The sequence below is a fragment of the Grampus griseus genome (assembly GCF_964374135.1).
Source record: "Grampus griseus genome assembly, chromosome: 13".
NCBI classification, from domain to species: Eukaryota; Metazoa; Chordata; class Mammalia; order Artiodactyla; family Delphinidae; genus Grampus; species Grampus griseus.
In genome coordinates this window covers 86812774-86836919 of record NC_139007.1, presented here as the reverse complement: position 1 = coordinate 86836919, position 24146 = coordinate 86812774, and the positions used below count along the sequence as shown (strand labels likewise).

Here is a 24146-nt window from a genome sequence, read left to right as displayed (position 1 = left end):
CCACAGCTCCAAGACTGCTGTCCACAAGAAAACTGAGGCAGAAGGGCTGACTCCCAAGGGCATTCTGAGGTCAATTATACTTGGAAGACATCAAGAAAGTAAATACGTCTGAGTGTTAAAAATACTTTATGAGCTCTGGGGCCAAGGCTTGTTACAAGTTATGACTTCTGATCCACTGTGAAGTGAGTCAGATCTCTTTAAGTAGGTCATCAGAACTTGGGGAACCAACGCTCGGGCGAACAAGACAGGAAAATTACAGACTTGGCTGTTACTCTCAGGGAACCTTACCCACCCGTGACAACATTCTTCACCAACCTAAGCGCTAAGCTAACAGCCTCAGTAGGTTATAAGGATATCGTTTTCTAAGTTGTTTATTAAAAACCAACAGAACACTTGAACTTACTATATTTGACTGCATTAATATTAACCACAAACAGCTATTCTGCCAACAGTATCCAGTTTTTTAGGGTTTCCTAGGAGCTTGTACAGAAAAATGTTCCTTCCACCCAACCATCCCTGTAACAGACAAGCTCTACTCCAATGGGTGTTTTGCTGTTTCTTCTCCTAATTCTCTGGGGTTTTGTTCCTGTTGTCTTGGCCTACTGCTCAACAATGGCCGTGTATTACCGGTATACTTCCTACCTCCACCAAATCTCTTCCATGCCCATGATGCTGCATCCCAAGAACAGCTTGCTCCCGAATCTTTCTCTCCACCTGGCACCGCTGACTAGCACTCAGCCACCGAGCTGGCAGCCTAAAGGCACCCCCACACCACGCCGGCCCCTCCCAAGACACACAGACGAAGCCCGTCTTCCCCTCCGGATGCTCCTTCACCCAGACCCACATCCATCCTGCTCAAGGCAGGGCGGCATCCGGAAGGCCTCCTCTCCTCAGAAAACTCAGGCTGGCGCTGCTTCCCGATCATTCTCTCTTAACATTGCTCCCGCTTTTCTCTCTTCATGACCACTGTCCCCGACTGAGCTCAGAGACTCGGTCCTTCCGGGGCCACACGAGCCTTTGAAGGGGGACACCTGCTTCTGACCACAATTCCCTCAAATCAACCCTAGATTCTGCTCTCAGAGTAACCGCTCCAGATTGGAGGCCTGGGCTAACTGAAAGCGTTCTCAATCCCTAGCTTAAAACTTTCAGCAGTTTATTAACAGATCATACCAAATACTTCCATCAAAGGACCCCCAATGGCACAGGAAAATAAATATGGATCTCTGGGGACACAGGCTGAAGTTACCTGCAAAAAGCTTCCTGCTTAGGGCTTCCCTGGTGGCGCAGTGGTTGGGAGTCCACCTGCCGATGCAGGGGACACGGGTTCGTGCCCCGGTCCGGGAGAATCCCACATGCCACGGAGCGGCTGGGCCCGTGAGCCATGGCCGCTGAGCCTGCGCGTCCGGAGCCTGTGCTCCGCAACGGGAGAGGCCACAACAGTGAGAGGCCCACGTTCCGCAAAAAAAAAAGAAAAAAAAAGCTTCCTGCTTTATCTTAACAACATATATAATGTTGCATCCTGACCCACATTAAAGACATACTTTTTATAAAAAGATTTTGTTAAGTTACTTATAAAAACTCACACTCTAAGCCAGCTCTCCTTAGTCTGACTCACATACCCCTGAGCCTATACTTGAATATTCCTCAAGGGGTCACTGAGGAAGTTACTTCCATAACGATGCCAGACTCCTTCCCGTGGTCGGAAGCGTGGTTAGCACGTGGCAGGTACCCCTGAGCATTCCTCTCGTCCTTTCTAAAACTTTTACTACATTTCTCCTTCCTCACCTCTGTAGTTTCTCCCTCCTTTCTCCTTACTTTCTTTTTCTTGTCTTTTTCAATTCCTGATTGAACAAGACACAATATATACAAACAGATAATCATTTAGGTCTCAAAAGCCATCTATCAAATTATTTACAGAACTAGTAAGTCTCTCAGTGTCCTAGTTTTTTTGAATCACCGATACTATAATTCCCATGAAACATATAATTGAGACTCAGTTCATACAGGCACTAAGGGTCAAAGCAAACCCGTGATGCTGGAGAGACAACCAGGTCCCAGGGCCGGCTCCCACCTTGGCTGGTGCTGTATGACACGCCCCCCTAACACAAAGCTCTGGGCAAGCTCACAAGAAATGGGTCACAGCAATTTCTGTCAAGTGGGCAGAATCAAGCAACCATGCATTTCAGAACCACGGTCCACAGACTACCTCATGAATGGAGGTAAGGGAAGAGGGACCACTAATAAAATAAGAGGATAACGCTGCTCCCACGAGTGTGACGCGAGTGTGAGCACAGCTTCCCCTGACAGATCCCACCTGCTGCCACATAAACATATCGGATAATAAGAGGGTCTGGATAGGGACTAACACCCTTTGACTCAGCCTTGGAGCCGAGAGAATGGGCCCACAATTAAGCAACCTTCCCAACCAAAACTGCTATAAACCCGGCTCCAGAGAAAAGCCGCCAGTCCCAGCACTCAGACCTTAAAACTCGTGCGTGAGCCAGCAGGAGCGCAGCGCTACAACAGAGCCGCAGAGGCGATGACTTACCAGGTCAGACATTCTTAGGAAAGGCTGGATCGACGATACAGCCTTCTAATACAAGGATTGTTTTTGAAACAAATGATTATGCTATTATTTTTTAACAAGTAAAACCACTTTACTTGCTGAGTATAATTAGAGGTTAATTACAAATAAAAGTTTTATATCAAATAGCTAAAAATACACAAAACCAATTTATAGCTCACAGAGTAGTCATGTGTTTTAACTTCTCGTTTTAACCTTTATTTCCCTCAGAAATACAGGGTGATCTCCAGGAAACAGCACGGTGGGACATGTGTACAGGATGTTGCCTTTGATTCAAGGGGTCCACAGGGACAAAAAAGCTGGACTTCTCTAAACGTACCTTGTTTTGCAGATTTGACTTAGAAACTGTTAAACAACACTACATTTTAAAGAAGCAAACCTTCAAAGTCAAAAGTAAAATAAAACAAACCTCAGTATAAATCCACGCGGGTATACAATCACATACACAGGAATCGAATGTGCGATTTCAAACAGCACAGATTTCACAAGACGCTTAAACAAAATGTTTTCAGTATCATATTGGTATTAATAATAGCCCTATTTTGATTTTGGTATTATACCTGATTAATATAATTATGTTGTTAATAATTATTCTATTGTTCTTAGGAGGGAAGAATTTTACCTTTAGAGAAAAGACACCCAGATTTTCTAAAATCCAAGTAGTAAAAAACCACATATTTCCTAAGCTCTGTCCACTAAACAGGCTTAGAAGTAAAGACTAACCAGTAACAGAGAGTGCTCCTAGTAACCAGACACTTATCCCAGCAAAAGGAACAGGATTCCTCCGAGGAAGAGCTGACTCCTAGGCCGGGGCAGGAAAGCACGAGGTGAGCAGACATCCTATCCTCCAGGGAAGCTCTCGAGATCACTGGGCCATGTCACAGACCCGGGTGCCAGCTGGAAGACAGCCCCGCTGGCTCGAAGCCACCATTCAAGAATCAGACGACAATAACCGCAAAAGATGGACAAACATTGAGAAGCTTTACATCCATGAGCTTACTAAAATTTTACAAACCACTGCTCACCTGGGGATGACACTAAGGTGAATATTCCTGTCCCACCGCCTACCACCAAAAACCCTAACCCTGTACCTGTATCTAGTCAAGGAAAACAAGAGGAAAACAGCGGTAAACCGCACAACAAGATGCCGTCAGCAAAACCTACAAGACATTCAACCTAGGGTTTTAAAACAAACCAACAAATAAGCAAACTGAGAGGTTAAGATACAAGAGAGGAGAGGGGATTTTAGAATGAAAGGCATAAAAGACAAATTAACCAATTGCAAATGCAACATTTAGGTTTTATTTGTATCCTGACTCAACTAAAGGAATTATCTGAGGCAAATCAGGAAAATCTGAACAATGACTAGGTACCTGATGATTTTTAAGGAATTACTGTCAATTCTTTTCTATGTGATAGTGGTACTATGGTTTGCTTTATTTTTGTTTTTGCTTTTTTAGAATTGTTACCTTTCAGGAAAATATATCAAAATATTTATGGATGAGATAATGAGAAAGTTGGGATTTGATTCAAAAATAACACAGTCTGGGAATGAAAGCAATATATGTAGAAGCAGAGATGAAACGTGTTAATTATGGAAGCTTGCTTGGTAATAAACACATGGGAACTTCATTATATCTCTATTCTTTTGTATATACTTGACATTTTCCAGAATTAAAAAAAAAAAAGCCATACTGGGGATAAATACGTAACTAAACGTATTGAAGGCAAAACTGACTTTGTACCAGACACACATGGCACACGCTTGCTATGAACAGGTCACATCGCCCATTAACTTCACTTATTCAGGGCCTCATGCATATATAAAAAGGATTATGAAATTAATAGACTTTACAACAAATATAACAGAAAAACAATTCAAAGTCTGCACCTGAATCAGGCCGCCCATCTGAGCTCCGAAATTCCTGCATTCTCTTTTCCAGTTTTTGTTGTCTCCGTCGTTTCATAACCACCTCGGGATTAGAAATCGTTCGGGTAAAGCTAGTTTCAGGCATGTCTTTGTAAACCTCAGCAGCCAGTCGAGAATTTTCGCTGTAAGGAGAAAAAGGCAATAACAAGATTTTTTAAATTTTATATCAGAAACAATTATACTGAAATCATACAAAACTCAAAATGGCAGACGTTACTAGCCTACACAGTTCTGCCGCGTACCATTCACCACGTGTTAATTACTAGGGATAGAGAATACACTTCCTCTCAATACCAGCTGAAATACTGAACCAAGCAGAAATTTATAATTAAAATTTTATAGTGAGTTTACAGAACTTAATTATTGAGTATTCATTAATAAAGCTAGAATGTATAAATTATACATTTCAGTTCTTTCTACCACGGTTATCTTAAAATAGACTAAATGAGGGATACAACATTCCAACCACTAGAAATAAAGGATTGAACATACTTTAGTAAAAATCTGTCTTCAAATTACAGTAATCTTGAAGAACTCAAACAGCCTGATTTTTTAACAACTAAGAGATTTACCACCATTCACTCTCTTGAAGCGAAAGTTTTAAAAGGAAATTGCTCCGTAAGTTCCTATAACGAGTCAACTGTATAGAATGATGAGTTGAAAACTAAATATTTAGGTAAGATTGATATGCTTGACTAAACTTTGATAAATATACTTTAAGGATGCCATTTTTAAAATCACAAAATAATTTCATTAAGTCAGTCAAGCTTCGAATCAATAAGTTAAACTTAACTCATTTTAAGTAGCTCATTTCCTTAACACAAATAGTTTATCCCCCTATAAACTAAATAAATAGAACAAACTGTAGCCTAAGTTCTAAACTCTCCTTTTCCTTGGTATTTTTCATATATGAACAATCTATGTATACAAGTTCTTTCTCTTGTATAAATACACTAAGTAGAGCCTTACTATGTAATACTATAGTCAAGAGTTCATGTGTATCCCATAGGCGTCTCTGCCTAACAGATTAATATCTAAATCCATTTGGATGCACTCTACAATGGGCTCAAGTTCCACTCTAAAGTAAACTCCCTTCACTGACAAATGGTTAATATCCTCAAGACACACACAACACTTAGAATCAACCAAAAAATGGAAAAAAGACTTGAAGAGGTCACCGCAGCAGCAGCAGAACAGCAACGGTTAATAAACGTGCAGAGAGACATCTACCTTGTTAATGATACAGTAAGCTCGAGTTATTGAAGGTCTCGCATACTGCAGAGACCGTACTCTGCTCTGTTACACTCAGCAGTACTAAGGGTATGGAAACGAGAGGGCCCGTGGGCTGTGCAGACCTTTCCAGGGGCTGTCTGGCAACACAAGCATCCCAAGGGGTCTCTGAACCATTCTTCCAGAGCATTTCCTTAGGAAATATTCAGGAGTCCTCAAAATTGTAAAAACAAGGATATTCACCAGAGTATCGTTTATAATATCAAAAAAAACCCTGTAAACTCTCCACAAATACACGAAAAGGGCTGGTTTCATGAATTATGGGAAAACTATACGATAGAATACTGCACAATCATTTATTTAATATGTATGTCTTTTGTGAACATATATATATTTTGACTGTGTATTTACGTGAAATACATATAATTTTAGTGGAAAAATGTCATGTGAAAAGTTCTGGTTTCAAAAGACTGATTATACTTGTTTAAAAACTCTCTACATAGATATATGAAGCGCATATATTCGTGTTGCATAAACAAACTACGGCTCTCTTTGGGTTCATACGTGACAAGCAGCTCCTTTTCCCTTTCTGGCAAATCTATCTACTCTGACTTTCTAAAATAAGCTGTAAACAGAACACTATGCCGTCAACTCTAAGGCAAGGAAGAGGCCTAAGAGAAACCACGATAAGAGAATGAACTGAACTGAAAACTGACAAGGCGACACTGAGGCCAGGAGACTCCAAGCGAGGAGGAAAGGCCAGCTTCTGCTCACGTGTCCTTTCTGTTACAACGAAACACAGCGGTTTCCCTTATTCCCTCAGCTCCGAGGTCGGAAGCTCAAATCCCTTCAGACAGGCAAAGACACCTGTGATGGGGCTGCTGTGCGAGAATAAGGAAGGGGGGCTGGCGGGGGCTGGAGTGAACCTGATGGTGCATTTGAACCTGAAAAGCGAACACCAGCTTTTCTCACTGGTCTTGCCAACCTCTGATCAGGTGTTAAGCGGACCTGAGGTGTCTAAGAATCCACTGCTGCCTTAAGGACCAAAACAACAGAAAGGAAAGGAAAGGCCAGGCAGAGACGAAGAACACCCTGCACCCAGTCTACCCAGGAACGGCAATACTGTTCATCAGTCCGCATCTTTAGGAAGAGCGCGCACAGAGAGACCAGCCCTGTGAGCGACGCGTGCAGCTCAGTCAGAGCCCCACCGGCTTCCCTCGACGCCGAGGACCCAGCACGAGCCCCAGCGCACTTACCTGAGGCGCACCCTCTTCGGCCTTTACTTGGTAATTTAATGAGGTCTGCTGCACGAAAAACACCGGGCTTAGAACACAAAGAACCAGGAATATTTCCAAAATGAACTTACGTGTCATCCCCATGGAAAGGTCTATCGTCTCGATCAGACGCCTGCCTCATTGCCTCTTTTTCTCGCTTCTTTTTTTCCTTCTTTTCTTTCTTTGAGAGAGTTCTCTTGAAGTTCTGGATAACACCTTCTTTTTCCTGCTTTTCAGGTCCGTTACTTTGAGCCTTCTGATAAAAGTTAACATTATCACTACACTGGCTATGACACAGAATGACATAAAGCTATCTATGGCTTGGCTAACTTCACCTCATACACTGCGGCCAGAAACAGAGCCACTGGGGCAGGGGAAGGTCTGGGGTGAGAAACGTTCTTTGTCTTGATGGGCCGACAGTTACGTGAGTGTACGGATCAAAACGTACACATTCAAGATCTCATTTCACCGTGTGTAAATTGTATCTTAATTCAAAACTATAACCAAGGAAGCAAACACACAAGAAAATCCAAACCCAGTTAGAAAACTGGGGTTGGAATCACACCAGCTTATTTATTATTTTTAATAAATAAAAATCCAAATAATTTACATGAAGTAACTTAAATAAAAGGAAACTAATGAAAATACGGAAATAACTGTTTGAATCATCGTCTACTTTAAATATGTTTTAACTTCAAAAGAAATGTTAAGAGTAGCCCTAATAAACTGGCTTTCATGAAGCAAAGTTATAAGTACTGTGTTTGTGCAAAAACTTCTAATTTCTTTTCCAGATCTTACTCGTTTCCTTATTCTTAATTTATAACTTGGCCTGCCAGCAGATGACACAGAGACAGATTATTTTTATGTGACTTAATAGGTTGGCTGGTAAAGAATCAAGAAAAATAAAAGATTATCTTATTGGGAAAGAAAACTGCCTTCTGCTTTGTGAGCGAGCATCTCCGTTTCCTTGCAAGCTACCCCAGCACCCTCCTGTCATCCCGACCCCAGAAGAGTTCTACTACACAGCAAACAGGATCTGTGGCTCCGTGAAAAGGTACATCAGCTGAAATCATGGTGCAGGAACAAAATAAAACATGGACACACACACACACACACACACACACACACACACACACGTATCCGCTCTTGTATCACATGTGTTCGCCACAACGGCAATAAAAGTCCCTGGAGCGCAGGAACAGGAACACAGAGGACATGACACAGACAATGTGGAAACTGCTGCCCTAAGTAAATAATGGTACTTTCCCCCCAGCCTGCTGGGGCACAAAATTAAATACAAGATTTTCCTCAAAATATTCTTAACCTCTGCATTTGCTATCACTTGTCAATACTGAATTCTAGTGTAAGAGGACACTTGACTTAAAACAGAATTATAATTGTTTTAAAATTGTATCAATATTTCATAGTATTCCACATAAAAAGAACAGTAGCACAGGAATTCCAGACATCCTACTACCTGAGAAAGTTTTAGACTCACTCTATTTCATCATCCAAAGACACTCAAGGAAGTTTACTGATTTCTAACCTTACACATATAACATGAAAAAGGTCTTAAATATGCCTTATTAAGTTGTATCTAGAAGTTCACATATAAATAGGTTATTAAAGTTTTATTTTCCCTTCTGAGTCCTATTAAAACCTATTTTGACTTTATAATTTAGGGAAAAAAACCTGAAGCTGATTTGAACATTAAGTCTCTTAGGAACAAAAGCTTACATAACTCTTCTTTGAAAAGGAAGGAGTAATATTTTGGATTATTCAGTGAAACAGAGGATGGAGCAGGGAGAAGCTGGGCTACTTTTAAATTATGTTCCAGGACAGGGGTAAAAGGGTAGTTCAGGAAGAGAAGCGAAACAGAGAATGAACCCCTCCGACACGACACGCGGTCAGACGCAGGCCAGGCACAGCACGGGCCGAGACCCAAGGCCTCACCTTAGCAGGAATGGCATCGTTCTCATTCTTAAGGACAAATCTGCCCTCTCGATCATCCTTATTCCAATTCAACTGCACAACAAGGGGTTTCTCGTCTATATCCAATCTTCTTTCTTCTTCACAACATGAAAAGAAAAAGAAAGAAGCCGTGGTTAGCTAACGGCACTAGCCAATGCGACATTCTGATACACGATACATTTTATAGACAAAAATACCTAATTCCCTTGATTATTTACTGATAGGCTGAAGTGTAATTCACACTGTGAAGTTAGAGTTTCAATGACTAATTCAGTATTTTGGTGCTACTATATGTGTACTAGCACGTGTCCAATGCCAGACACAGACCAGGCACAGCTTCCTGGCAACATTTAGAATCTAACCCAGAAAATAAGAGAAATACACATGGACTAGAAAAAATTATAAGCAGGGCTTTGCCGTACGTTTGTTTCTATAAATCAAATTCCCTCACATACAACTGGAAAATACAGAAATAATGTTAATATCACACAGAAGTTCCACTGATTCATGGGATTTTTCTTAATGTTAAGATGCTGTCAAGAAACGGCACCACCGCCATCAGTCTTCACTCTCCCTCCTCCCCCTGTACCTCTGATTCTCGTCTCCAAAACGCACACTCCTCGACCCGCACAGCCCCTCCCACCATGAAGCACCAGCCTTTTCTCTGTCGATGAAGTGCTATGTTAAGTGACTACTTCCTCCCTTACTAGAAACCTAACAAGCCTCATGGCAGCCCACTGAGGGCCCTACACAGCCTGACCACCTACTAGAAGCCGAGAGCTGGCAAGGATTACCCAGGTAAACGCACACAGGATGCACCACAACACGGGCAGCAAAGACAGGAAGCAGTGAGACCAGAGGGGGTGAATGACATTGGTACAGGAAGCAAGTCAACGGGGCAAACTGAGAAGATAGTTTATAGAGGCTTTCAGTGAATATTATAGGTAAACAGCAGTGTTAATGATCAGAATACAGGAAAAAAATTCTAAGTCATTATTTTATCAACTGAAAATATGAGAAAAGAGTAGTAAGTCACATATTGGATCAAGAAGTTCCAAATTCCTGCTGCAAAACCAAAATTACCAAGTTGTTCGTGTTGCAGAATCTTCACTAGATCAAAATCCCTCGTGGCATGTTTTTTAGAGAACCAGTCTTAAGAACAATTAAGTCTAAATCATAAAACAAAAACAAGGTGAGCTGTTGTAAAGCATACGTGCCTAACTACTGCATGCAAATATAATTAGGGCCCTGCTACAACTTTGTAACTTAAGGTATCTTCTGCCTTATGTTAGAAGAGCAGAATCCTTTTTACTTTTCCCGTTGATTTCACACAAGGAACCCTAACGCAGAGAAGAGCTGAGAGTGGCGTTTCCATGGTGCTGGGCCAGCGCTCTGGTTCACACAGCAGCTGCGGTGTCCAGCGGCTCACTGAGGAGCACGTTACATTTCCAGCGAAACGAGCTGCACCTGCCGGATGCTGCAGGAGCTGCTGGTTCCCACCAGGTTGCGCACTGTCCCACCAGGGTCACATCGGGCTTTCCACGGCGCTGTAGAAACAAGCACTGCCCGCAAACCAATGTGAACAGGAAAGGAGGGCACTGCCCCCACCCAGGAGCTGGGCAGGGCCCAGGAGGCACACGTGCCCCGTCAGGGAGCAACTGTGGTTAAGAACGAGATGAAATTTTCAGTTTTCCTTTCATCTGATCTGTACTGTTTTTTCACACATCCACCAAGCTGTTAAAGTGTAAATCCTGATGAACGCGTCTGAATCTATGCAGTAAAATGAACTGTTAGGTATTTCCTTTGGCCTAGAGATGCCACTAAAACAATTACTGACACACTAAGGGCTCCGTGACCCGAAAGAGATTGAGAACCTGCACGCCAGGGTCTGCTCCTCTCTGAGACGCTGGCGGGGTATGAAGGTGCAGGAGGACACGGCCAGGCCAGCCTAGTGGTCACTGCAGGGGCGGGGGAAGATGGTGAACACTTCCTTCTTTACACACCTTCCTTGTGTTTTCATCCCTTACAAGTAACATATTTTACTTTTTAATTAAAAACAAATCTAGCAAAGAAAGTTTAAAGAAAAAATGTTCTTTAAAAAAAATCAAACCCATTCCATTTTTAGATCTCAAATCCCAATCTTAGATAGCATTTCAAAGACCTCACTTGGCAGCATTCAAATGACCCAATGGTGCAGCGAGAAGAGGGCTGAAAGTGAGAAATACTTTCTTCCTCTTTGTAACCTATTTAAAAAGATTCTAAGGTAAAAGGAGAATTCAACCTCAAAAAAACGTCCAAAATTGAGACCATCCACTATTGTCAAATTCAGTTTGGGTATTATTTATGTAGGTGATACCCTAGTAACCTTAAACGAGTGATAAACAAGTACAGCCTACCTAATATAATACTGGTAGCATTTGGTGACACCTGAATTCCACACACTACAAAAATTTCAGCCCAATTTCAAATGTACAAAGAAAGCTGCACTTTTGAAGATAAGAAAAATAAATTATGTTCCAACAGGTTTTGTGGCTGAAACTTAAACAGGTATTCAAATTGGGCTTGTACTATATACAATCCTTTGTTTACTGCATTAACTGGAATTTGTTATTTTTTTTAAACAGGTGACTCAGTACTTCAAAAGCATTCATAAAAAATTTTATAAATTTCTACATTTCTAATCAGTTCAACTTCAATTGCCATGTGATATATAGGATACTTTCAGAAATTTCAAATCTTAAAACAAGGAGAAACTACTAACTACATAAGAGAGTTTCCTCAAGATGTCCTAATTGTTCCCAAAGAACGTTACTAAAAAAAAAAAAAAAAAAAAGAACGTTACTGTTTCACATTACAAAAGTATTACAGCAAGCATGATAAAACACTGGGTTTTACCCATAAAATACTGTACTCATAAAACACTGGGCTATCGTTAATTGTAATATTATAACCTATGCAGAAGAGTTACATGAAATACTTCTCCAAAATTAAGCAGCCTACTGTACCATGAATGTATGTGACAGACCTGCTGGAGAATTTCAATTATGAAACGCTATGCTACTTATCTTTGGAGAAGTGAGCACACGTAAAACTAATCTATTCATTCTAACTCCCAACAAATAAACGCACCTACTAGGAACTTACAAGGACATTTCGCAGACATACTCGAGTTTTGCCAACCCGTTAACTGCTTCCCCGGCCCCTCCAGAATAAGAAAGAGGGGGTCAGCAGTAAAGCAGGGCCCCCAAGCCCCGTCTGTGTCCACTGACCTCCGCTGACATGCACTTCGTACAGGGAGTACTTGGGTGATGACAACATCCGCATGTCAGGGCGGAATTTCTCAGCGAGCGTTTCCAGCACGTCCTGAGTGGTGGCGGTACTAGAGACCCGGATACATTTTGTTGCAAAGTTCCCAGCAGCTTTATCTTGAAAATAAAATCTCATCACTCCATGGAACTCCAAATCCTAAAAGGAAAACAAATGATACATTTTTGGAAAAACAACATCCTAAAATGATGTCTTCAAATTTAATTATGTGACTTGGGACAAGTTATTTACAATCTGTCTCCTCCTTACGTGTCTCAAGTATAAGGTAACGGCTGTAGAGCACCCGGCGTCAGAGCCGTCAGCAAATGCCAGGCACACCTGGACAGGCATCGTTTTATCACGTCTTTGTAACAACCCAGTGAAGCAGATACTATGACCAAACCCAATTCTCAAGATTCGGTCTTTAAAACTCACAGAGTTTGAGCATCTTGCTCAAGCAGTTGGTTATGCAGCAAATCCAGAATTAAACCCAGATCCACTGAACTTTGAAGTCCATACGCCTATCTGCCCGAGGTGCCAGCCCATCCCGAGATTACAAAGCCTAAATGAAGAGACTGTTCTAAAAGCAGAGGGGCGATGTTAACCCCAATCCTACCATGAACGTGAAGAAATGGAAACTCAGCGTTAGCGGAATGTAATTGTAAGTAATTTTCACTATGAACGACTTGCCCCAAATCAACAGACACAATTTAGATTTTTCTTAAAACCTTACTTCTAGAGAAAAATTCGACAGAATGTCAACCAAAGACTACTTCAAGCAGGCTGAAGCCCATGTGACTGTGGAAGGCTCCTTCCCATGGCTTCCTTTTTTTTTTTCTTTTCAATCAATTACGAGATGGTTATTCAGGCCCTTTGCTATCACTGTGAAAATAAGACTCAGCAGTTCACATCCCACAGACTGGGAACCATCGCATCAAAGAGAATCCGTGTTTGTTTGGCAGGTTACACTTTATCTGGGGATGTAAGAGAGTGAGGTCCAGGGTTCCCGTGCACCCCATTACTCCCATGAACACAGAACAAAGCACAGCTCCCCGCCAACTCCTGAGGAGCACTTGTGACCCGACCCCGAGGTTCTGTGCTCAGCCTCCTGCAGCAAAAAGCCTCGGCCGGGCTGCTCTTCAACGGCCGCCTTTCTCTCCCCGCCACGTCTGACACATGGAGTCTCTCCACCTCCAAATGCATCCAGAATCCATCCAAAACCTTGTCAAAACCCAGTCGGATAAATCAGTCCTCGCTTTCTTCCTCGCAGTGGCTTTCGCTCTCAGACGTCAAGTTTCTCCTGCAGCTCAGAGACCATCACAGTCAAGCTTCTGCCCACGTCCCAGTCCAGTAGCCTAACCTTCACTGAAAATTATGAACTGGGAAGTATTTATCTGAAGAAAAGGCAGGCAAATGGAATATTATTGATAGAATGGGGTTAATGGTGTAACCATTCGAAAGTTAAACCGGAAAAACGAGACTATAAGGCACGTTTCTAGCAACGAAGCTTTTACTGTGCTCGCCCAGACCCTGCCCACTGGGCCACCCGCCCTCCCTGTTCCCCCTGCCCCGGGGAGAAACACAGGTAAGTGAGCATGTGTGTCAGAAGAACACCACTGAACCACGGACTCTGGGATGAAGCAGGACCACGGTTACGGGGTGAGAGCTGAGAAGGCTTAATGAATTAGGAGTCTTCTTTGTCTGGCCTGGGTCAAGCAGCAAAAAAAATTAGGCTGATATCCTTTAAAAATAAATATCTCCATCTCCATGTTAGTCTGGCAACCCTAAAGGCCGTAAGTAAGGATGCACGGGAGAGATGCCCTCAACTCAGAATCTGTACGCAGGTTCGGGTCAACGCCAGGAACAGCCAAGGCCTCCTCAGCACGCATCTGCCCCAGCCAGGCACGGTGCTCAACGCTCTCCACATGTCTCCCCTGGCCCCAGCCCCGGGAAGTCACTCAGGGACCCCCATTCCAGGTCTCACTCTTCCTGCCGACCAACCTCCTCCACAGGCCCCTGAGACAGCGCTTCAGAAAGCAACACCTAGTCTGGAAATCTGGTCACACACTGAAGTTTTTATTATGGGAGTCACATTTTTATCCCAGAATTCCGCTTTCACCACCGCCGCCCTGAAATCATCTTTACGCTGCACCCAGCAGTCTCCTCTGAAGCCCACCCTTACACCTCTCTAGATTACCCTCCGTAGCACTCAATCGTTTTGATAACTGGGTCATTCTAAATACATCATTTGTGATGAGAATAAAACAGCTAGATACACCTACAGGTCCCGAAAGACACGAAAGCACCAGCTTCTCTGAGAACAGCCAACAAGTAATTCCCAACTACCAGATACTGAAGGAACAGAGGCAGCATCTGTGGCTGAGAGGGGCTGCCCACCCCAACTGGGCAAGAACAAAGGAAAGCATCTAGAACTAGATGGAGGCAAGCCTGGAGACAGCCCCCCGTATCCTTGGTCACCCTCATCAAAGTCCCTCACGTACAGATTACTACCCTTTATAGGTACAAAGAAAACTACAAATATTAACCCTCCATTATTAATGTGGTTCAGCTACTGATCTTACATAAAATGTTGAGATAAAAGATTTTTTTTTAAATAGAGTACACCCAAGGTTACAGACACAGGTCTCCAGCAAGCAACAGCTGTCTACAGAGAAGTAATAATATTTCTATTGATGTTTTTAAAGAAAAAATTCTCCAGGTCTGTCGAGCCTAAATAAAGTAGCCAATAAAAACTACCTTTGATTTGATTTCATTTGCACTAAATAAGTATTAATAAATAACTATTAATTAGTTTGCCTGGTGACCTTGACATCACACAGAACATGTGAGTAGAGTCGTTACTGGGGTGGTCCCTTAATGAATGAACACATTAGCGTTCTGTTCGATCATTCAGCTAATTTTGGCTGGTGTGAATAAGTCCACAGAATTTTATCAAACCTGAGAAGGCTGCTAAAATCAAGCTCCTGAACCTAAAAACTGGGCATGTAGTGCCCAAACTAACACACAGTAATAACTAACTAATATATATGAGGGTCTACCATGTGCCAGATACTGACGGTTCAGCATTTAATTCCCCAAACTAAGGGTTAGGTACTACCATCAGCCCCACTGCACAGGGGAAAAAAGAAAAACGAGGTCCAGAGAGGCTAAGCACATGAGCTACAATCACACAGCCACCAAGTGGCGGGCTGCAGGCACCAGAGGACAGCTGAGTAACTGAGAGCGAAGGTTCAGAGGGGCTGGAGACCTGGACAGCACGTGCTCAGCTGCAGGTGTCCTCATGGCCCCCACTCCCCACGGAGCCCAGCCCGGCGCAGGGGGACACCCGGGGGAGGCACAGCAGAGCACAGGAGAGCAGGCACCCCTGAGAGAGTCTTCATCACCCACGTGAGCTCGGATGCCCTCAACTATAAAGTGGAGGCGCCAGCAGTGCCTGGGCCCCTTCCTAAGGTGACTTCCTCTCGGCCTCTCCACGGACGGCAGCTCTTCTGAGATGAGGAGCTTTCATTCACAGTCCAGGTCCTCCCTCGGTCTCCAATGCTTCACACATAAAAATCAAACCCATTTGAGTCAAAACTTCCAGCAACAATGTCTGATGCCTCCAGCTATGGTTGTCTGTTCTCACCTGATCAGAACTCTGAAAAACAAAACTTTACACTTGCAATCAGTAGCCAGCTGGAATTCTGATGCTGCTGCAGCCAACACGGCCGTAATTTTATAAAGGCAAACATTTCCTTAAAAAAGACTCCTCCCCTCCTTAGTGCTGGTTACACCTATCACCCAAGATAAAACAGCATTTAAAATAAAAGCACTGGGACGTCCCTGGTGGCGCAGTGGTTAAGAATCCGCCTGCCAATGCAGGGGACACGGGTCCAATCCCTGATCTAGGAAGATCCCACATGCCGCGGAGCAACTAAGCCCGTGAGCCACAACTACTGAGCCTGCAAGCCACAACTACTGAGCCTGCGAGCCACAACTACTGAGCCCGCGAGCCACAACTACTGAAGCCCGCACACCTAGAGCCCGTGACCCACAACTACTGAGCCTACATGCCACAACTACTGAAACCCGCGCACCTACAGCCCGTGCTCCACAACAGGAGAAGCCACCGCCATGAGAAGCCCACGCACTGCAACAAAGAGTAGCCCCCGCTCGCTGCAACTACAGAAAGCCCTCATGCAGCAACGAAGACGCAACGCGGCTAAGAATAAATAAATCAATAAAAGACTTGACCTTAAAAAAAAAATCTTTAAAATAAAAGCACTGCTGCAGGGCCTCCCTTATCTGGGTGAAGTGCTGCCTGCTGGCAGCGAGTTTTCAGGGAGAAACTTCTGTCTGGAGCTGGCGGGACAGGAACCAAGCCCCTCTCGTCACCTGCGTACTGCATATCCACCACAACAGCTCAGTGCAGAGGGAAGGAAAAGACAATATAACCATCACTTGGTTCCTTTCCTTGATGGTTACTTTTCCTGACAGGAAAACACCTTTCTTTTTTTCCTAAAGGTATATACTCACCTTTACATAAAGTGAGAAACACGATCACTGACGAATTCTACAACAGAAATGCAACACTGCCTGGGGCTGTGTTAACCACTCTGAAACAAAAGCATTTTCATGTTTATCAGAAAGAATGCAACAGACAAAAAAGAGAGAGAGAGAAGGCTTCTTATGAAATTACACACTAAAGAGCCAAAGCAAGGAACCACGAGTTAAAGATGGAGACTTGCTTTTCAATATTTTATCAATATCTCATTAGTGAATGAAACTGATAACCAATCGGCCTTCTTATCCAAAAGAACAGAAACTCACCAGAGCAACCCCAAATCTCCTCTGGCTCAAGCTAATCAGAACGACTTGCTCTAAAGCTTAAACAGGGCAACCAGGCTCCACGCACGTTTCTTCTCCTCACTTTCAGCAGTTATTTGAAATCCACGTCTTAGCCTGTAGCACGACAATGCTACCTGCAAACAGGTACTCAGCGTCCCAACCCCCCCGGAGGGCACAGCCACTGACAGTACCACCACTTTACACACACACACACACACACACACACACACACACTTTATTCCCAGGCTGGCGCCTCCAACACGGGCAAAATGTTAAGAAAAGATACAGCCGTGCCTTCAACACACACACGTCACTACATAAACCATCAACAGCACAACCGCCGTCTGACTCACGTCGTTAAAAACAGAAGTAACATTTCAATGTCAACAGGTTAGGTAGAGAATGGAAGAAATACTTGAATATGGGTTTCTGCAATCTTACTTGTATAAACACTATCTTTTAAACTTGTATGAACTATTTTTTAAACCAGTACTTCAAGAATACTTTTTAAAATTATATGCATTTCATTACCTAAAACTTTTGCAAGACAAATACTCCTGAAAGCTTGAAAGAACTATCTGGAAAGTACCTTCACCCACTTCTGCCCATGGCAATCATTTCTGTTTCATCACCCGGCCTCCCAGGGCTCCATCACTCTGTGTGACATAAACTGGCCTACAGGCACATCTCACTGTACTGCACTTCACAGATACTGCGGTTTTTACAAATTGAAGATCTGAGGCAACCCTGCGTTGTCAGATGATGAATGGTTAGCAATTTTTAGCAATAAACTCTTTTTTAATGAAGGTATGTACATTGTTTTTTCAGACATAATGCTACCGTGCACTTAACAGACTACAGGATCATGTAAACATAACTTTTATATGCAACCGGAAACCAACACAAATCCATGTGCCTCGCTTTACTGTGGCATCTGGAACGGAACACACCGTGTCTGCAGCGAGCCTGAGTCGTCATCTGAGAGCAGCTGCTCTGACCCAGCAATCCTCACCCAGCAACAGTTTATACCTGCACACGTCTAACTGGTCTTTATAATAAAATGACTCCAATACATCTTTCTGTCTGAAAATAAAGGCAGAATCTCTAACACATCACAATGCACACCTGTTGGATGTGAGCCAACTACTGTTCTCCTAACATCTTGAGGCTAGTTTACCAAAGCTGAGGAAGACCAAGTTCACTGAAAATGGGAAAAAGTCATCTTTCAGGATAAAAGTTCTCTGGACTAAAAAACCGATCGAAAACACACATGTCCCACAGAGAGAACACACGCAGATCGCCCCTTTAATGAACTCTAGCAAAAATCCATCCAGTATCCAACCATGTCAACATTATAAATAAGACAATTCTCTGCCAGAAAACACAGGCTGCCATGAAAACCAATCGGCCAACGTTTTTTTTCTTTAAAGGCCACAGTAATCACTGCCAACATTATCTACGTAACACCTGCCCGCTCACAACACAGAACGACGAGCCATGAAGTCTGCCGGCTCCCAGGCAAGTTCCGTCTGTGCTTCCCTGTGAGACTCCGTCGGACCCGGAACTCTACCCGCCCTCAGTCAGCATTATGACGGGATCAAAAGGTCAACGTCTTCCCCACAGTCCTCTTAGAATTTTTAATCTGTATCTGAATACCTACCACACAACATACACTGGGGAAGCGAAAGATATGACGACTTGAAGAACACATTAAACCCACATGACCGAAGAGCAATAATCACAAATGTGATTAAAGACCATCTTTATTTCTACTGTAACCTTTAAACACTGCACTTGTACAAATGTAAAGTGCAGCACAGAGGTAAACGAAACAGCCCTCAAAGCCACCTCTCTAGGCGGGGGTCTACCCAACTTTGCCATGGATCCTTCGGCAGTCTGGCGAAGCCTATGCAACTCTTCTCAGAATAAAAATGTTAAATGGGGCTTCCCTGGGGGCGCAGTGGTGGAGAGTCCGCCTGCCGATGCAGGGGGCGCGGGTTCGTGCCCCGGTCCGGGAAGATCCCACATGCCGCGGAGCGGCTGGGCCCGTGAGCCATGGCCGCTGAGCCTGTGCGTCCAGAGCCTGTGCTCCGCAGCAGGAGAGGCCACGACAGTGAGGGGCCCACGTACCGAAAAAAAAAAAAAAGTTAAATGCATAAAATAAAATACAAAGGATTGCAAAGTGAACAATTACATTAAAATACAATTATTAAAATATTTTTAAAACCTGTGACATAGTAACATGAGTATTCTTTATTAACATTAAATAAGGCCTAGATTTTATTTTATGCATTTAAAATTTTAGAACTCCAATTTTGAAGTAGATATGAGATTAAACTCATAAATGAAGAAAATGCTAAATTTCAGTTAGAGGCTAATAAAATTTACTGAAAATTAAGATGTACTTATTTTCTCACCCACGTTGAAAGATCCCATGGGATGTATTCATAGACCTCAAGTTAAGAACGCCATGGAACATCTCCAGTGATAACAAACGCACCATCCAGCCAAGCAACGGATGCTTTCTTTGTGCAGCTCGACAGCTAGAAAGTACCGCCTTATACAAAAGCAAGATTCATCTCACGTCGCTTTGCCAACTGCTTAACTTTGCCTGTTGGTATCATTGAGACCTGTATTCAAACCGTGGTTTATGAATGATCATTCTTTTCCATTCACTGATGACGTGAAGCAGGGCAGAGTAGATTTCCCAGGCACCATGCGCTCTGGGCTAGGAGACTTCAGCTCCAGGCGCGCTCCTGTGCACGCCCTGGGCTCCTAGGAAAAAGGCAGTTCTTTCTTACTACCGGTCACGGTAAATGGGTTTAGATGGAGAAAAGGGCTTCTGACGTTTTGGGCTGGATTGATTCCTTGCTGTGGGAGCTGTGCTGTGCTCTGCGGGCTGCCTAGAACATCCCTGGCCTCTATCTACCGGATGCCAGCAGCACCCACCCAGCTGTGGCAACCAAAATTGCCTCCAGATACCTGCACAGACTCCCCAGGGGATAAAACTGTCCTGGTGGGGACCCAAGACTCAGAATAAGCCTGGAACCTCTTCAACATCGCATTCTAATTCCCATTCAACCAAGTCTTCTCCTACCTGGGACATAATCTCAGATCCACTTACTACTGTGTTCACTTCTCTCCTGAACACATTCATGTTCTAGCCTCTGAGCCTCAAATAGTTTCCAGACTTGATCACAGAACTCCAGGTGTGTCTAACCAGCTGCAAATATACTGCTAATGCTAATATCATACCTGTAATTAATGCAATTTAAGATGACATTAGCTTGTTGGAGAGCACCTAATACTGCTGTTTCACAGGAGGTTCCAGTAAAATGACAAGTCTTGAGTCACTGCCCCATTAGTCCACCCAGGAACCTTTCTCCAGCTTGGCACTAATTTGTTAAGCAACAGCCTTTGGGTAAAACTAATCACCCGGTTCCTAATTCATCTCACTGCACTTAGATCCAGCCCTTAAACAGAAGAACAGGATGAAAGACACTGTTGAATTCCTTGATTCAAGTCCAGACACATCATGACTAATGCATTTCCTTGATCTACAAATCTGGCAGCCCTACTCTCTCTCTCGCTCAGGCGTACACACGAAATGACATCACTGTGTCCACTGAGTCAGGCTGGTTCCTGTGAGTGGGATCACATAGCTTTCCAACCCCAAGATGCAGCTTCCTTTCCAGTCCTACCACAATCACAGAGAGCATGTCTATGAATAGTTTAAGTTCATCTCTACAGTGTTAGTGTACATAGTTCACACATTGCTTTTAAAACTTGTGTAATAAATAAATATCCTCATGGAAACCCACACTTTAAAAATTACAGATGTCATCATAAGGCAATTTAAGAAATGTTAATAAACTTGTCTACATAAAAATAAACTTGATGGGACTTCCCTGGTGGCACAGTGGTTAAGAATCCGCCTGCCAATGCAGGGGACATGGGTTCGAGCCCTGGTCCAGGAAGATTCCCACATGCCGTGGAGCAACTAAGCCCGTGCGCCACAACTACTGAAGCCCGCGCACCTAGAGCCCACGCTCTGCAACAAGAGAAGCCACTGCAATGAGAAGCCTGCGCACCACAACAAAGAGTAGCCCCTGCTCACCGCACCTAGAGAAAGCCCACACGCAGCAACGAAGACCCAACGCAGCCAAAAATAAAAATGAATTTAAAAAAACCCCAACAACTTGAATTTAGCAAAAAAAAAAAAGGCACACAATAAGTGAAGTCCAAAGACCAGTGACACACTGGGGAAAAAGCATTTCGAACTTACATGACAGAAAGAAATATAATGTAGTATATAAAAAGTCTCTAAAATTTGAGAAGAAAAACATAAATAACCCATTTTAAAATGGGTAAAAAAAGCCTCAACAGTTACTTCACAAAGAAGTGAATATGACTCAAGTATAAAAAAGGGTGAACCACCTCATTAATGATAAAACTTCAATACTTTAAAATAAGATAACAAGGGCTTCCCTGGTGGCGCAGTGGTTGAGAGTCCGCCTGCTGATGGAGGGGACACAGGTTCGTGCCTCGGTCCGGGAGGACCCCACATGCCGCGGAGCGGCTGGGCCCGTGAGCCATGGCCGCTGAGCCTGCGCGTCCGGAGCCTGTGCTCCGCAACAGGAGAGGCCACGACAGTGAGAGGCCCGCGTACCGCAAAAAAAAAAAAGATAATAAGATGCCGTTTCTCAATCAAATTGGTAAAAATCTGAAAGTTTGACAACATCCTCTATTAGTGGGGCTGGCAAAACAAGGTACACCAAGGAGCAGAACTGTGGCAATATTTGGCAAAATGAGATACACATGTACCTTTTGACACAGCAATTCTACTTTTGTGGATCTATTCCAAAGATACACTAGCAAAGTTATTCACTGTAGCACCATTTATAACAGCAAAAGTTTGGAAATGCTGCAGCAAGGTATGCTGGTTGAATAAACTCTGGTCCTTTCATATAATGGAATAAAATGCTGCCACTACAAGAAATGAGGAAACTCTTCACCCTGTGACATGGCACGGATCACAAGTACACAGTTAAGTGAAAAAAGCAAGGAACAAAACAGTGTATATGGTAAGCATCTTTTATGTGAAAGGGCAAGAAACACACACACATACACCCCTGATCATATCTGCACAAAGAAACCTTCCCTAAAGTGGATAAACCAAAATGTAATAAAAGATGGAAGCAAAGCCTTTCTAAATCCACTTTATTATACAGCTTCAACTCTGGACCCATTTAATTATTTTAAAAATTAAAACTTAAACGAAAAGTAAACACTAAAAATTTAAAACAAACAGAAATTAACATCTAACTATATATGAAGTTGGTCACATTGCCATATAGAAAAAAGACTCATTTTCAAGTGACCTTAGAAAAGTGTTTTGACTTTACATTCCTAGTAGACTCTATTCTAAGGATAATTATTTTGCGAAAAAATATTAATCTTTATTCAGAAGCCCTATTGTTAATAATAATATTAGTACCATTATGCCTAATACAAGAACTACATGATAGAATGAAGCAAACAAGTACTGTGTTAATATAGTTACAAACACACAATTTTCGGGCTTCCCTGGTGGCGCAGTGGTTGAGAGTCCACCTGCCGATGCAGGGGACACGGGTTCGTGCCCCGGTCCGGGAGGATCCCACATGCCGCGGAGCGGCTGGGCCCGTGAGCCATGGCCGCTGAGCCTGCGCGTCCGGAGCCTGTGCTCCGCAACGGGAGAGGCCACAGCAGTGAGAGGCCCGCGTACCACAAAAAAAAAAAAAAAAAAAAAAAAAACACACAATTTTCAATGTAAGAGAAAAGAGACTTTTAAAAATCAAAGTAATTACATATAAACCCAGTAGGGCCAAATCTGAACTGGAAACATCAGTAGGAACTCATGGATTTTTTTTCCCCACAGAAAAGTATCTTCTAGCTCTTACCACTGAAATGGTCACGAAGCAAAAGACAAGCTGTAGAAATAAGCACCTCTGGCACCTAGACCGTTGTCTCTAAATACTACTCTCCACTAAAAGGAACCCAGGCTCCCTGGAGAAATGGTTTAATCCAGGTATAGGTCACAAAATGGACAAGATGAGTTTGGGACACCTTGTTATGCCATAAAACAAGGAAGTTCTCAAAAAAAACTTCTCAAAAAAAAAAAAACCCTCTAGCCAAACAAAAGGTGCACCTGGCCAAATCCGGACAATTTGAATACCGGCAAGAAGAATGGCTGCAACTCACAGAGACACAGAATCCATGAAAATCCTCAAGTTTATAATGACAGTAAACAGAAATGAGAAAACCCAAACAAAACCAAAATCACTGTTACCACTGGAGGCGACAAGGGCACCAACTCCTCAGTCGGAAAATAAGCAGTTAAAGTCAAAGAATTAATAATTCCTTTTGCTTTCCTGTAGCTTAAAGGAGGAAGATGTGCTTCTGTTTTTTAAAGAATTCCCGCCAATAAATGTGAAAGAAATGACAGAATTCCGATCGCGATTTTTTAACCCTTACTTGATTTAGGCGAAGACTGGCACTGGCCGAGCCAAGGACGGAAAGGCTGAGGGGACCCGGCACTGAGGGTGCAGAGGCGCAGGCTGGCCCAGCTCCTCCTCCGCTACCAGCACGGGGCCCAGGACACACACGGCACGGCTTACGAGGCCCTGCTGGATACCGCCAAGGCTTTGAAGCTACAGAAACAAGTCACACTCCACCGCCCACCCTTGGAGAAAAGAAAAGGCCCGTCCAGAACAGGGACGTCCTACAGGAAAAATGAGCACTTTTTCTCAGCAAGTCTGACGTGAAATAAAAATGGGGGTGGGAGGGGGGTTAGAATGCTCTAGGTTAAAAGAAACATAAGAGAACTAAATATAACGTGTGGACCCTGTTTGGATCCTGATTCAAATAAATTAACTGTAAAAACACATGCTCGAGGGAGACAGGGAAATCTGAGTGTCGTCTAGATACTAGAAAAGAAGGAATTATGGTTAATTTTACTGAT

General features: G+C 43.2%; 1 protein-coding gene across 4 annotated transcripts in view; it reads right to left on the bottom strand.

The window, feature by feature from the left end:
* Positions 1–24146, bottom strand: part of AFDN (afadin, adherens junction formation factor) — a 140746-nt gene that overhangs the window by 87762 nt on the left and 28838 nt on the right. Inside the window, exons 2-5 of one of the 4 annotated variants that reach the window (XM_082668965.1) lie at positions 12259–12454; positions 8972–9087; positions 7111–7274; positions 4476–4636 (exon numbers count right to left, since the gene is read on the bottom strand). In XM_082668965.1, coding sequence (XP_082525091.1) covers positions 4476–4636; positions 7111–7274; positions 8972–9087; positions 12259–12454 — 637 coding nt within the window. The remainder of the gene's footprint in view (positions 1–4475; positions 4637–7110; positions 7275–8971; positions 9088–12258; positions 12455–24146) is intronic. The other 3 variants (XM_082668967.1, XM_082668966.1, XM_082668968.1) reach the window with 3 other exon arrangements.